Below are 16,260 nucleotides of genomic sequence, written 5' to 3'. Positions count from 1 at the left end.
GGTCCTGAAAGATGTTCAGGACTGACGTGTGGATTTTGTCATTAATGGCCTGCTTGATTCGGCGGCTGCTGGTGTTAAGACAGCATCGGCCTCTTTCGTGGCCCAGGCATGCCATTCCAAGCTACACCATGATCCTGACACTGTGGTGCTTCATGACTTGGATTTTATAATCTTGGAAGTGGATTAAATGGCTGATGCCTTGTATGACATCTTGAAAATCTATAATAAGCTTACCGCCTATTCCGTTTTGGCCCGCAGGATGCTCTGGATTCAGCAGTGGTCTGGTGATTCGTCTTCTAAAGCAATCTTGAGCCAGTTGCCTTTTAAGGGACAGCTGCTTTCAGATAGGGTCTCGATGACCTCATGGCAGGATCGCAGGCCCAAGTCGCTGCCTGTGAATAGATCTCACCCCTCCAGGGGTTTGGGGCATCCTAATTTTCATCCTTCACGAGCTCTCGTCTGTACTCGGGCCCTCCCGTGGGCCAGTGGTCCTTTTCATCTGCCAGACTTCGCTTCAGTGGTTCTCATCAACCATCCATAGGGAGTGATCCGGCGGCTCCTGCAAAGAAATAATTCTGACGCCAGGCCGATGTCTCCCTCCCCCCCCTTGCACATTGGGGGGCGGTTGTTGGCTTTTCTGGTGGAGTAGCAGGCTATTACCTCTGACCGCTGGGTCTTGGAGATTCTCAGAGTTGGCTTAAACTGGTTTCTCTGTCCTCTAAGTATTTTCTGGATTCCTTGTTAGGCTGGCCCGAGAAGGCGGTTCAAGTGCAGGCCACAGTCCACAGATTACTCAATATTGCAGCCATAGAACCTGTTCCAGAGCGAGACTTGGACTCTAGAGATACTCAATATTCTTCATCGTTCCAAAGAAAGGCTTTGGACCTCAAAGTGGTCAATGTGGCGCTGAAAGTGCCTCGCTTCCGCATGGAGAATGGTGCGCTAGCATTGGTGGATGGTGCAATAGCATTGGTGGCACCGGGGGAGTTCCTAGCCTCTTTGAATCTGATGGAGGCGTATCTCCACATCCCCATTTTTCCAGACCACCGGAAGTATCTGAGGTTTCACATCTTGGAGCAACATTTCCAGTTTGCGGTGATGCCTTTTGGGTTGGTGACGGCACCCAGGACCTTCACCAAGGTGATGGTGGTGGTGGCCCATCTTCACACCCTGGGTGTCCTGGTTTACCCTTATCTGGATGACTGATTCATCAGAGCGCCTTCGGAGTCCAAGTAGCGTCAGGCTGTTCAGCAGGTGGTTCAGTTGTTGCAGTGCCTGGGCTGGGTGATCAGTTTCAGGAAAAGTCACCTTGAGCCGATACAGGATTTGGAATACTTAGGAGTTCATTTTCACACAGGAAAAAACAATGTGTTCCTGCCTGAGTCCCGTCAGGAGAAGCTCTGTCAGGTTATCAGGGACCTTCTGGCCACTCTGGTCCCGATGGTATGGCAGTAACTATAGGATCTGGGGACCATGGTAGCAATAATCAATGTGATTCCTTGGGCAAGAGCCTGGCTGCGCCCACTGCAGGATGCTCTGCTTGCGTGCTTGAATCCCTAGTGGAACCCGTTAGATTCATCTCTGCCCTGGACGACAGTAGCAAGGAACAATCTTGCCTGGTGGTTGCAACCCTCTCATTTTCCAGGGGCCTTCTCCTTTGGATCTCAGATTGGGTGATTCTGTCTACAGATGCAAGTCTCAAAGGCTTGGGAGTAGTGCTGCTCGATTCAGGAAAAAAAATTTTGATTCGATTCAGCCTATTGAATTGGTTTTTCTATTCGATTCGATTTTCCTGCCCAGTTGGGTGTTTTTTTCAAACATCCTGGTGGGTTTATTTTATAGCCTCTTCACCCCCTTTGCCTTCTCCTAACCACACTGGCGCTGTGGTGTAAACAAAATAAACAAACAAAAAAGAATTTTTCTCTCTCAGTTAAATCCTAGCTCATGTTTACGGTCTAACACCAGCTCTGGCAGGATACACGTTTCAAATTTGACATATTGTAATCACAAAACAGAAAATAAAATTAGTTTTTCTACCTTTTGTTGTCTGATCATTATTCAAATCTTGTTGGTCCCAGGCTCTGGTTGTCTTCCGATAACTTGCTTGCCAGGGTCTCCTTCCTTCTTCTTTCTCCGTGCTAACCATCCATCTGCAATCTCCGTCCTCCCCTTCCGTTTCCCTTCCCTCCCCCGGAGGTCTTGCATCTTTCTTTTTTTTCATCTCCATCCACAGATCCACCTTTTCTTAACTCCCTTTCATCCAGCATCTCTCCCTCCTTCCCCACCACCCCAGGGTTCACCTTCTCTCCTTTTCTTTTACCAACTATCCTCCTATCCAGTATCTCTATTCCCCCCCCACACCATTCCTTGTGTCCAACTTCTCTCCCTTTCTTTTTTTGTTTTTTTTTTAATTTTTATTAGAAAATATTTTGTATATAAGAACAAGTAAAAGCATAATACAATCATAAAGAGCACTGTACAAGAAAAGTACACAAGGCAAAATCAGTGTACCACCAACAAAAAGCAAACACGAAAGCACAATAGTCAAAGTGATACCTGATGAACCCTTCCTGACATTCAGCAAAAAGAAAAAACATAAGAGAAAATAACACCATCAGGGAACCCCCCCCCAACACCCCTTCCCAAACCACGCAATGTAAATTCGAAACCCCCCCCATCCACCTCCCCTCTCGAAACACAAATACCCTCCAAAGGAAGAATTGTCTGTGAGTTCAGCAGAGGACTCCCCTAGCATTCCCCAACCCCCCCCCCTTCGAAAACACTTAAAGGCACTGAAATACTTTCTGCCATGTATGGCATTGCTGGTCAAAGAATCCGGAATGTTTAACCACCAAACATTCCATCTGGGCCAATTTATTACACTTAAGTACCCATTCCTCCTTAGTGGGAGCAACAAAGCGTTTCCAATACAAGGCAATAAGGCATTTAGCGCTCGCAAGACCCAAGCGCAGTAATTTAGTCTGCCAAGGCCATGTTCTCTCATTTTGGGTCCCCAGCAAGCAGTCTTTCGATAAAAGCATGACCTGTTCCTGTGTCCACTGTGTCAGCTCATTTGTGACCATTCGCCAGAAAGCCTGGATTATCAGACAGTCCCACCAGATATGATAAAAGGTACCAGGTGCCATCCCACAGTGCCAACAAACATTAGAAACCTGGGGGTACATAAGGTGCACCCTGTCTGGAGTGTAATACCATCTGGTTAAAACCTTATAAGCGTTTTCTTGAATTAAGACACAGGAGGGTGCCTTTTGCACCTCCTCACAAATCCGTACCCATTCATCAGTCTGAAACTTGTGCCGGAAAGGAAAGTGAACTACCTTGTGACCCCTCAAATATCTATATATTACAGAAATGGGATGAAGAACCTTACCCAGTAAACCCCTTAAGTTTTCTAAACATTCCCCTTCCTTAAATTGCCCCTTCCCCATCCTACTGCAATCATAAAATGATGAATTTGCATATACCCAAAAAAATCACCCCGAAACCTCTCATCTCTCCTGATCAGCTCCTCAAAGGTAGGTATTTTCCCCCCTCTAAGCAAATCCCTGAATGTAATATACCCCCTCTCCTCCCATGTACAAAATATCCCCCGAGCCTGCCCCCCCCAAAACTGCGGCTCACCCCGTATAGGAGCCAGTGTAGACAACTCCTATCACGCCCCTCAATATGACAAAATTTCCCCCAGATGTGCACTAAATGCCCAAAGAAAGGATTTGTCACCCCTCTTTATCTACCTCGGCAGATGAGGTCCACATCCAATGCTTCAGCAAAACAAATGGAACATAACTCTGTTCAATTTGTACTCCTGGTTTAAAGTCCGCTATAACCCAGTCTAGCACCATGCGAAGCTGTGCTGCTAAAAAGTACCAGTGGAGATTTGGGACAGCTCTACCACCCTCCTCTCTAGCCACCCAAAGCACCGATTGGCCAATCTGTGGTGCTTTACCCCGCCAAATAAACAAACGAAATTCTCTATGTAACAACTGTAAGACCCCTCTGTGGACCGCAAGCGGCAGCGATTGAAATAAAAACAATAATCTAGGTAATATATTCATTTTAATCACCGCAATCCATCCCCACCAGGACAACCATAACCCTTGCCAGTGTTGCAAATCTGCTCGAACCTGTCGCACTATCCTAGCATAATTAAGTGCATAGAGTTTCGACAAATCTTGCGGAAGCTGGATCCCCAGATATCTAATACAAGTCTGTGCTCTTCTAAATGAATAATCTGTCACCAATCCCTGTGCTACAACATCCGTTATAGAAACCCCCCAAAACTCTGATTTATCCCAGTTAATGGTAAATCCCGAGACCTGATGAAACTCTTGAAACACTTCTACTAATACTGGAAACGAAGAACATGGGTCACGAACATATAAAAGAATGTCATCAGCAAACAAAGATATTTTATGTTCCCGGCCTCCCATATGCAATCCCCTAATATAACACGCCAATGGTTCCAAGTATAGAGCAAACAACAGGGGTGACAAAGGACACCCCTGACGCGTTCCACAATGAATATAATAATAATAATAATAATAACTTTATTCTTATATACCGCCAACAATCTTGCGACTTCTAGGCGGTTTACAATGAAGAGAAACTGTACAGACAGCGAATTACAGAGTATAGCATTGAACATCTAGTGATAGTAACAGGAGAGTTACAGGGCTGTGTATTACATGGTTTCACAATGAGTAGCATTATACAGTCGACGATATTCAGAGCATAAGTAGGAGAAGAGAAAGGAGATTGCGCTTTGAGTTACAAAGGTGCAAGGCTGCGAAGGTGAAAAAGATAACTTGGTACATTTGAACGAAGGACGGGCACCAGTGGGAAAAACTGGTAACAATTAAAGATAGAAATTTTGGCAGAAGAGGGTAGACGGACTCCTTGGGATGGGAGGAGGCTCCGATTTTAGAGGAGAAGTCTGGTTAGGTTATAAATTTCTTAAACAATGTGGTTTTTAGTTCTTTCCTAAAGATACTATATGATTCTCTGGCGGCATATGTGAAGTAGCCTGTCCAAGTTTGCAGTCTACCTGCTTGGAATTTGAATGTTCTATCAAAGAAGGTGCGATATCTACAGCCTATGATATTTGGGTAGGTAAAGAGGTTACGGTTTCTGGTAGGCCTAATAGAGGAGTGGAATTCGAAATGAGGTAGTAGGTAGCTGGGGGCCAGTCCCCAGATTAGTTTATAGCAGAGGCAGGAGAATTTGAATAGAATTCGTGCTTCAATTGGTAACCAATGAAGGAGTTTGTAGAATGGACTAACATGATCGCTCTTCTTTAGTCCGAATATTAGACGGATGGTCGTATTTTGAACTATTCTCAGTTTTCTCACATTTTTTTTAGATATTCCCAAGTAGACAATGTTACAGTAGTCCAGGGTGGATAAAATAAGTGATTGTACCAATATTCTGAAGGATAGTGGGTCGAAGTATTTTTTTATGGTTTTCAGTTTCCAAAGGATGAAGAAGCATTTTTTAGTCACCGAGTTTATGTGCTCGGTCAGGGACAGGTGGGTATCCAGGGTGACTCCCAGTATTTTTATGGTTTTTAGTATTGGGTGATCATGGCCGTTTACATATATTGTAGTTGTGGAGATTTTCTCGTTTGGGCTAGCAAGGAAAATCTTTGTCTTTTCTAAGTTTAATTTCAGTTTGAAGTTTAAAGTCCATTTTTCTATTTCGAGCATGATGGAGGAGATATGTTTTGAGTTGGTTGAGGTCACATTTGTTATTGGTATTAATATGGAGATGTCGTCTGTATATATATAATAAGTTAGGTTAAGCTTTTGTAAAAGGTGGCCTAGAGAAGAGATGTATATATTGAACAAGGTGGGAGATAGGGGGGATCCTTGTGGGACTCCTGAGGGGCTTTTCCAGGGTTCAGAGTAATTTCCTTCATGGACCACTTGATAAGATCGTTTGGTTAGGAAACCTTGGAACCAGGTCCACACTCTTCCTGATATTCCCATTTCGTCGAGGCACCTAAGCATAGTTTCGTGGTCCACGAGATCGAAGGCACTGCTGAAGTCTAACTGTAGGATCAAGGCGCTGGAACCTTGATTGAAAAGGTCGTATAGGTGGTTAAGGAGAGAGCCTAGGACTGTCTCGGTGCTGAATCCTTTTCTGAATCCAGATTGGTGGTCATTTAGGAGAGAGTACTTATCTAAGTGATTTACTAATTCCAAGTTGACCAGCCCTTCCAGCATTTTGGTGAAAAAGGGGGTGCTCGCTATGGGTCTGTAGTTGGACGCCAGTGTGAGCGAGATCTTCTGGTCTTTGGGTATGGGTGTGATTAGGATGTGTCCCATATTTTCCAGGTAGGTTCCATTTTTGAGAGAGTAAGTTGCCCAGTTAAATAGGTCCCTCTTAAATTCTGGTATTGCATCTTGCATGATCTTAGATGGACATTCATCTAGTAGACAATTTGATTTGGAGTATTTGTTGAAGAGTGCAAGGAAGTTATTCCAATCTGGGGGCTCGAAGTGATTCCAGCTCATATCGCCTTTGGATTCACTACTCTGCGTTTTGAGGTTGAATTCAAGATTGGGTGGAGGAGGGGGTATTGAGGCTCTGAGGTCGGTGATTTTTTTCCTAAAGTGGTTGGCTAGGGTGGAGACCTCTGGGATTTGATCGTGATGGTTCTGTAGTATCTGTGTGGTGTCTGTTATTTTGCTTACTAGTTTGAATAGTTCTCTACTGTTTGTATTGGTTGTTCCTATTTTCTGTGCATAACAGTTATAACGCTTTTCTTTGATCCGATTCTTGTAATTTTTCATTTTTTGTTTCCATTTAATTTTATCTTCCACTTTGTCTGTTTTTTGCCATACTCTTTCCAGTTTTCTGAGATCTTGTTTGAGGGCTAATAATTCGGCGTCATACCATTCTTTTGATGCCCTTGTGTTCTTTTTGTATGATTGAACAGGAGCTATTTGATTTAGTGTGTCTTTTGTGAATTTGTCCCATCTAGTGGGGAAGTCTTGCTCTTCCTCTATTTTGGGGTGTAGTTCATAATGGGTCCAGAATTCTGTTGGATTGGTGATGTTTCTGCAGGTGACTGTTTTTTTCAAACTGGTTTTGTTTATATGTTTTGCTGTTGAGTGTTTCTTTTGCCAACATAATTCAAAATTGAAAGTATAGTGATCTGACCATATGTTCTTAACCCATTTTCCTGCATGGTATTGTATTTTTTTTGTGTCGGGGTCTTTGTGGGAAAAAGTGACGATGTCCAGTTGGTGTCCCTTTTCATGTGTTTCCTCTTTGTCAGGAATTTCAAAGCCCAGGGTATTTAGGAACAAGTCGATTTCTGTCACTTCTGGTTTTTCCTTTTTCTCTAGGTGAACATTTATGTCTCCCAGAAGTAAGTTGTATGGGCCTTTTATGGTATTGGATGAAAGGTATTCAAAGAATTCTTCTTTTGCACTTGACCATTTATTGGGGGGGGATGTAGAATAGTGTGGCTATTAGAGATTCTTCCAGTTTGGGGTTGGTGATCTTGCAGGTGATGATTTCCAGATCTTCTGTGATTTTTGAGTCCATTCTGGTGAAGTCAAAGTAGCATTTAAGGATTATCGCTAGGCCCCCTCCTCTTTTCCAGCTTCTAGTTATTGGGACGATTTTATAGCCCTGCGGTAACATTTCCTTCATAATGACATCTGTGTCTGAGATCATCCATGTTTCGGTTAGGAATATGATGTCCGGGTTTTTGTGTTCTATCCAGTCATGTATGATGTGTGCCTTATTTCTCACCGACCGGGCGTTGAGATAGTATCCTTTGAAGTTCCTGTATTGTTTGGGGGTGGGGGTTTCAATATGTTTCAGTTGTTTTAAGTTTTTTTTGTTTTTGGTCTTGTTTCTGTGTTGTTTGAATGCTTTATATTTAGGGTTTACTGCGGGTATTTGAAAAGGACCGAGTTCTGAGCAGTTAAAAAGGGGTTTGAGGAGAGGGAGTTGGTTTTGTCTGTTTGAGTGGCCTTTGCCAGGAGATGTGGATTGGGATTTGTTCAGGGGGTCTTTCGTCGTTACACTGGCATCTATAGTAAGTTAGGTAGATGATGCATAATACTATCTGTGTGGTATTTGATGCCCTCATTTTGGCTATGGGTGAAACAGATATGGCCTTGGTGATAGTAGAGACGCAGTACAAATATGAATATGAGGCTGATTATAAAACTTTACAATAATAATAATGATAAAACTTCACAATATTCATGCAACTTTACGGTATTCATGCAGTGACAAGCAGGATCGCAATATCGTGTATGTTCGTGTAGTCTTGCGCTCTCACCTAGTCAGGCAGTGCAGTTATAGACTTCACAGTATTTAGGCAATTATTAAACTTCACAATATTCAGGCAAAAATCATGTAGGTTCGTAGTAGCATGGAGGTTTGTGTGGTCATGCAGTTAAACCTAGCCAAGCAATGTCATGTATGGTCATGTTAAGTCAGTATAAATTATTGAGGTTAGTAGTTATTTAGTTATACTTATCGCTAGGAGACTTTTGAGGCTGTTGGGAGTCCTGCTGAGACTGGTTACTGTGGTGGCTGGTTACTGTGGTGGAGATTCACTAGTCACCCTGTGCAGCGTTGGGGCGCTTCCCGTGTCGGCGCTTCACGAAGGCGCACACGCTGAACGGCTGCACGCCGTTAGGGAGTCCTTTTTCAAGGCTCCCGAAGACTGGTTTCGGTCCGGGGGAGGGGCGGAGCAAGGGCTCCCACGCTCCTCTCCTGGGTGCTGGGCAGCTGAAAAAGGCTGCACTTCGTTGGGGAGTCCTTTTTCAAGGCTCCCGAAGACTGGTTTCGGTCCGGGGGAGGGGCGGAGCAAGGGCTCCCACGCTCCTCTCCTGGGTGCTGGGCAGCTGAAAAAGGCTGCACTTCGTTGGGGAGTCCTTTTTCAAGGCTCCCGAAGACTGGTTTCGGTCCGGGGGAGGGGCGGAGCAAGGGCTCCCACGCTCCTCTCCTGGGTGCTGGGCAGCTGAAAAAGGCTGCACTTCATTGGGGAGTCCTTTTTCAAGGCTCCCGAAGACTGGTTTCGGTCCGGGGGAGGGGCGGAGCAAGGGCTCCCAAGCTCCTCTCATGGGTGCTGGGCAGCTGAAAAAAAATTAGTATAAAAGTCATTAATATGGAGGCATGTCCGCGGTTCCATATAAAAACTTTTAATCCACTGTCCAAACCCCACCCCCCCACCCCATCCTGTCAAGCAAAGCCCAGAGAAACTCCCAGCGTACTTTGTCAGAAGCTTTTTCTGCATCTATAGAGAGCAAGACCGTAGGATGTTGAAAGGTCTGAGCCCCCCACATCAAATGCAATGTTCGACTTATGTTATCTCCCACTTGATGTCGCTGAATAAAGCCGGACTGATCTATGTGGATCAACTCCGGTAAAACCCGGCCCAGTCTCGTCGCCAGCATCTTCGCAATAATCTTAGCATCTACATTAAGCAACGAGATGGGTCGGTAAGAACCACAATGCTCTGGATTTTTACCCGGCTTTAATAACAACTAAATACCTGCTTCCCCCATAGATCTCGGCAAGGGCTTCCCTTCCCTCACCCCATTACAAACATGTACTAATAAGGGGCATAATCGGTCTCCCAGCCGTTTATAAAAGATATTAGAAAGATCATCTACCCCAGGAGACTTACCCCCTTCAATCCTTTAATAACATCATGAACTTCTCTCTCCGTAACAGGGCGGGCCAAGTCTTCACCAACAGATGGGGGCAGCCTAGGTAAATCTAGCTTATCCAAAAATTCCGCTCCTGCTTTAGGGGGCGAGGGGAGAGGGTCCGATCGGGAAGCCAATTTTTTGGTGTTTAAAATCGATTTGAATCGATTCACCTGAAGTGAATTGGTGAACCGATTCTAATCGTGAATCGGGCAGCACTACTTGGGAGTGATGTGTAAGATCGTCCCATAAATCTTCGTATTCTAGCAATATGACTAAATACTTGACCTTTCAATTTTGGGATACCTATAGTATTTTGACTGAACTGAAATACCAATATATCTGACAGCTCATGAGGGGGGAAATTATTTTATGCAGTGAGAAATGTTAGCTTGTGAGCACACTCTTGATAGTCAGGCCTTGTGCTAATCTATCACAAACGTCTGTTGTACAATTTTTTTAATAGCAGCTCTAAATGTTCTTGTTTTTGTGCCTCATTTAATCCACAGTTTTCTGACTTACCTCCAGCTGTCAGTCTCTTTCATCCAGCTACAGTTTGTGCTGTGCTTCAATTCCTCCCAGGAATCCTGGCAATAATGACATGAAGCCAGCAAAGACCCTCTGTAATAGAAACTAGTGAAAACACTTGGGGGACCTGTTATTTCTTTAAGTGAAAAATGCTATTGGTCAATACAGTACACTGCTGTACTAACAATCTCACATGGGGGATTATTATATTCAATTAGTATGATTTAAATTTTAGATTTCTTACATAATATTTAAAATATTATAGAATATTAATTTGTAATGAAATGTTAAACTTTATGCTTATATGAGAGTTAATCAAGTGTGTATCTTTAAGTTCATATGAGTTTAATTGCTACACTTGTAACATAAAAAAAATGAATAAAGAATTAAAAAAAAAACAACAAAAAACAATCTCACATGTACAAGTTGGAGCGAATGCACAAAGAGCCTAACACCAACAATTTCATAGGGCTTTCAGTTCCTGCAAAGTAGATGGCAAAAGAACATTTTTAAAAAAAAAAGCTTTTTCTGTGCATTAGCCAACTGACTAGTTTGGATTGTATTTGGAATCAAATAAACAAGGAGGTTGTCAGCCCCTGATATATAGCATGGGTTGTTGGTTTTATATATACATAAGTCTTAAGCTGCTGTAAAATGCCTTAGTTTAGATAGTATACTGAATTTAAGGGCATCACAATTCTTTGTGATGGGTAGGCACAGAATGCATTGCTGCCTTCATTTCTGTGTAATCATTGATATCGTAGGACAAGCAAGCAACATATTCTCACATGTGAGTGATGTCATCCATGAAACTCAGTACGGACAGTGGAAAAGTGTACTATAACTTTAAACTTTTTCAAGTCTTGAGAAAACCCGTACTGCACATTTGCCGGTGCTTTCCCGCCCGATGTTGGCTCGTAGGAACATCAGTTCTCAGTTTTCAATGGAGCTGAGAAGCTGTGCTATTTGGAGTTAGTCCAAAGCACATCAAGCTCAAATTTTTTGTGCCTTTCCATATTTATTTTCTTCAGTATTTTGTTTCATTTTTCCCTTTCCCAAAAAATTTTATTTCTTCCATTTTTGTTTTTGGGCTTTCAGCCTTCATGTAACTATAGCCGTGCTAAAATCTCAGCTCTCTTCAAGCCTGTTTTCAGACTGGGAAAGTCAAATCGTTTTCAGTGATTGATTCTACTTGACCTCCTGGGACCATTGTCCTTCGATTTTGCATTAGCGGTGTTTCCCTCCTTGACAAAGCTGTTCAGTGGTTTTAAATGGTGCACTCGGTGCAGCAGGACCATATCAATCACTGATCCACACAATTGGAGTCTTGGTCTTGATCACCGTCCACTTTTATGTAGGCACTGCTCTAAACTTTAAAAAAGATCCCTGAAGGCTAGACAGCTCCAATTTGACAAACTTTTCCCATCAACATCGGGAACATCGACAGCACTGAAAATGTCTGCAACTTCCGATGATGATATGCATAAAACATCTCTGGTATCGAAGTCGGTACCATCTTGGCATTCTCACTATCAGAGTTATCCGTTAAAAAAGCTAAGAAGCATAAGCATGTTTCTCCATCCAAACATTCATTAGCATCTGGGTAGCAGGTGCCAGCCCAGCCCAAGCATTGACCTATATGGGCCTCGAGGACCAGATCTCACAGTCCCCATCAGCATTGGTCAAGATCAAGGAGAACAACATCCGGATGTCAAAGTACTACTTCTTTAACATCAGATCATTACCGAAGAAGATCTAGAAGTACCTCTTGATACTCTCCTCAACTTCATAGTTGGTACACATCCTCGACTCAATGTCATTCTTGATACTGTCCATCTTAATACTCTCTGTCCTCACCGGGCACTGAGGTATATGACTCAGACTTTTCTAATCCCTCTTCCTCTGGATTCTAGGAGCTCTCGGCTGAGGAGTCATTTGGGATCCCTTCAGACCCATCGCCACCAGAGAGTTTCACATTCACAAAGTTTATACGACAGATGGGTCAAGATCTGCCAATCAAACTTGAATCAGAATCTGAACTCAGAGCTGAATTCTTTGATGTTTTAGACTATGAGCAAATTTCAAGGGACTGTCTCAAATTCCCATTTCACAACTTTATAAAAGACATCATGTTGTGAAATTGGGAGACACCATTATTGATTCCTGTGGCACCAAGGAAACCGGATTCTCTTTACAGGGTTCAGGCATGCCCAGGTTTTGACAAGCCGCAGCTTCAGCACTACTCTGTCCCAGTGGAGTCTGCTTTAAATAAATCTACTAGTTCAAGAACCTATGCCAGCACCCCTCCAGGAAGGGAGGAGAGCATATTGGACAAGTTTGGTCACAGGCTCTTTCAGAATTCCATGATCTCCAGTAGAATCTTGAGATATAATTTCTATATGACTTTTTATATGAAGTCATTAGTGTAATAACTATCCCAGTTTGAGCAGTACCTCCCGAATGATCAACTCAACACTTTTCAACATCTTACTAATAATTTCCTGGAAATGAGAAAATATATGGCTAGGTCAGTGTTTGATGCCTTTGACATCACCTCCAGATTGTCAGCACTGTCCATTGCCATGAGGAGACCAGCATGGCTCAGAGTGTATCAGACTTGGATGCTAATATACAAACAAGACCATTAGCAAACATACCATACTTGGGGGATTAACTTTTTGGGGAGAAAATAGAGAAGGCTACCCAAAAGATCACCAGACATGAGCAGTCAATGTCTACACTGTCTGTGTCAAAATCTTCCAAACCTCCGCCCGTCAAGTGCTTTTACAACTTTAAGCGCTATTCTTCTTATTTTAGACAGAATTATATTGCATCCACCTCTTCCTCCAGGGCTCCAACATAGAGGCGACCTAGGCAACAGAGACCCTTAGGCACCAGGCAGAAACACCATATGTAAAAGGCTGGGTAAGATTTCCAAGAGGCTTATTCACACACACAAAGCCAGGACATACTTTGTAATTGAACAACAAGAGTTTTTATTATTCAGGTTTGCCTTGCATGCAGTTAACACAGTCCACAACCCAATAATTCAGTGGCTTACCTCAGTCATGTATGAACACTCTTTTCCCTTAAGTCTCTCCTTCACTCAGTGGAGTCACTCTGTTTCCCCAGACTTTCTCTCTGGCCATGACTAAGGACAGCTGGAAATCTCTCTCTCAGTCTTTCCCAGGGCTCCTCTCAGCCCTTAGCTGTGGAAAACTTCCCTCATACTGAGCTCCCTAAGCTCAGAGAAGTATTTTCATTCTGGGACCTCCCTTGAATAACTCTGAACTAGGCATATATCTTTCTCCCTGCCTGAGTCCTGCCCCTCGGTGCATTCTGGGACAGGTAGTTCCCCTAGATTTGTCTAATGCTCCCTTTTGCCCAGGAGGTATAATTGCAGCTTCAGCAAGAGGAAACCCCTGAATCTCTCGCAGCATAATATAAAATATTTGTAAATAAAATCAAAATTTTGTTGCTCTGCATATATCTTTGTTTTTTTCTTTTGGTTCATGTAATGTGGCAAGGGCACTGATTGTGTGTGGAACAAGAATATAAGAAAGCATGGAAGAAACATATATGATCCTTGGGGAAAGGAGGGAAATTTTGATGTAAAACTAAGGTCAAACATAATAGGAAGCGAAAAGGTTTAGACTAGATGGGTCCTATGATTATAATAGATTGTAAGAACCAAGGTATGCTTTTCTCTCTGTACAAATACAGTGCTGCTTTGTGTTTTTGTAATATCTTCAATGACCTTGCAATATTGTAGGCTACAAGGAGCATTTGTGCTGTGTTTCAGCTACTTTTGTTTTAAATTTGTAATTTCCATACACCTAACTTTATAACAGACTTCAAGTTCATGTATGTTTTATGCATTTTTTAGTTAGCAGAGTTTTTATAATTTAATTGCTTAGGAAGCCTTTCGTAAAGTTTAGTAACAGTTAACAGGATTGGCAAGAGTGAAAGTTTTAAGCCAGTTGCTGATGTGCAAAGATATACATATTCTACGAAAGCAAAAATCTGCCCTTTCTTTTGATTTGTTGGATTATCAAACTGTACACTTTAGAAATGATTGAAATTAATGCAATATTTCTTTGTTTATATACTGTGTGATCAATTCTTATTTTGCAGTCTATTGTGCAAGTGGAGACTCTTGGAGAGTTTGGTGTTTTCTTCACCTTGTTTCTAGTTGGTCTGGAGTTCTCACCAAAAAGATTGAGAAAGGTATTACTGTGTTCTGATATTTCTGTGTTGAATACTACTATAGTATTGAAATACAAGGAACAGTCAGTTGTTAGCTGGAGAAGACAAAATGTTGTCAGTTCTTTTTTTCTCAGAGGTACTCTCTCATAAGTATTCAAAAGCTCTTATGTGGCTGTCTTTTTGTACTGGCCTCCTAAGCCAGCATTTGAAGATAACCACTTAAGAGCTTTTGAATAATCCCTGGAGTGAAAGAGCAGCCTGGCCAACAACCAGGTGAATCTAATTCAATCCTACTGCTGCTTGTGATCTTGATCAAGTCACTTAGCCCTCCATTCCCTGAGAACAGGAAAATACCTAATGTACGGTGTGAAAAAGGTGTGTGGTAAATATAAATAAGTGTGTTGTTTTTAAAAAATTTGCTGCTGGCAAATAAATACTAGATACATTTTTGTCCATTCAAAAACTTTTTTTGTGTATAAATTGAGGAAGGGCCAGAGGTGTCCTGTGGCAGTGTCAGAAGTTATGGATAGCAGCAATATTCAATCACTATCCATATAATTATCCATTTTAAGTTTAGAGTTACATATTCAGAAAACAGAAAAATATCTGAATGTACACTGTTTTAATACTTTCGGGCTTGCTGGCTGGCTGAAAGTTTGTATAAAGATTTCCAGATAATGTATTCAGTATCTTTTATGTAGTGACTGTTCCACTGAATATTGGCCTTTTAGATGTTTGTTATCTTAACATTGGGAAAATAACTCCATCGCTATTATTCTCCTGTCACCCTTGGCCTACCTTGGATTATAACTTCTGTTTTTGTGCCCAATGATTCTTTAGCTCACAAGTTCTTAACCTGATAAGTACAAAAGATGTGCAATGCTGGGAAGTTGTATTGAACCCACTATCCTGTCTCTGACATTGGTCAGCTTGGAGTGACCTCAGGTGTCAGTTAGTACCTGACTGAATCCAAGATCTTTCAGCTTCTACCAAAACCGAATCTGTGACCAAAATTGGCTGCTCTGTTTCAGCAGAAATTGTAAACAAAACTGCCTCTCACACTCCGACAGCAGCCCTCCGCTCTCTCCAAACCCCCAAATCCCATCCAACCACCGATAGACCCTTCTCAGTCCTACCTTAGGAAGACCTGGTGGTCTGTTGGTCTCTTTGGGGGAGAAATGAACCTCACTTGTTCCTGCCCCATGTTGCTGCTCTGATGCAGTGGTTGCCAAGACTTCTGCAACAATGAGACTTGTGGGAGGTCCCAGTGGCCATTTTGTACCTGGAACCAGAATGAGTTCAGTATCTCTCCCTTATCTCCATCTACTTCAAACTTGTTTCCTAGAGAGCAACAACAGCAGCACAGCGAAACACCTAGGCCACTTGTGGTCTACTCTGGAGCATTCCTTCTAACCCAGGGGTCCTGAACTCCCGATATGGGCCGCCTGACAGCCGGGCCATTAGAGATTGCCTTGTGCAACATCTATCCATCTCTCGTTCCCATCCCACACAGCAGAACCCCGCTGACCACGAGGCCGACATACCTTCATTCTGAAAAGCATCAGCAGTGGCGGCAGCAGCACTGAACAGGCTGCTTCACTGCTTTTCCTGGGGCCTTACCCCTGCTGCCGCATCACTGATGACATCATTAGTGACGCAGTGGCAGAGGGAAGGCCCTGGCGGGGAAGACAGCGAAGCAGCCTGTTCAGTGTTGCTACTGCTGCTGCTTTTCAGAATGGAGGTATGTCGGGGCCTCCTGGTCGGGGTTCTGCTGCATGTGGGGGATGGGAAGGAGAGATGGAAAGGTGCTGCACAGGGAGATGGGTTG

The 16,260-nt window shown here is 43.0% G+C and overlaps 1 protein-coding gene across 1 annotated transcript in view; it reads left to right on the top strand.

Moving 5' to 3' along the window:
• Positions 1–16,260, top strand: part of TMCO3 (transmembrane and coiled-coil domains 3) — a 121,906-nt gene that overhangs the window by 36,466 nt on the left and 69,180 nt on the right. The window contains exon 6 of the mRNA XM_033948709.1: positions 14,361–14,453. Within this exon, the coding sequence (XP_033804600.1) occupies positions 14,361–14,453 (93 nt within the window). The remainder of the gene's footprint in view (positions 1–14,360; positions 14,454–16,260) is intronic.

The sequence above is a fragment of the Geotrypetes seraphini genome, chromosome 6 (genome assembly GCF_902459505.1).
Source record: "Geotrypetes seraphini chromosome 6, aGeoSer1.1, whole genome shotgun sequence".
In the NCBI taxonomy this organism is placed as follows: Eukaryota; Metazoa; Chordata; class Amphibia; order Gymnophiona; family Dermophiidae; genus Geotrypetes; species Geotrypetes seraphini.
This window is presented reverse-complemented; position numbering and strand designations above follow the sequence as displayed.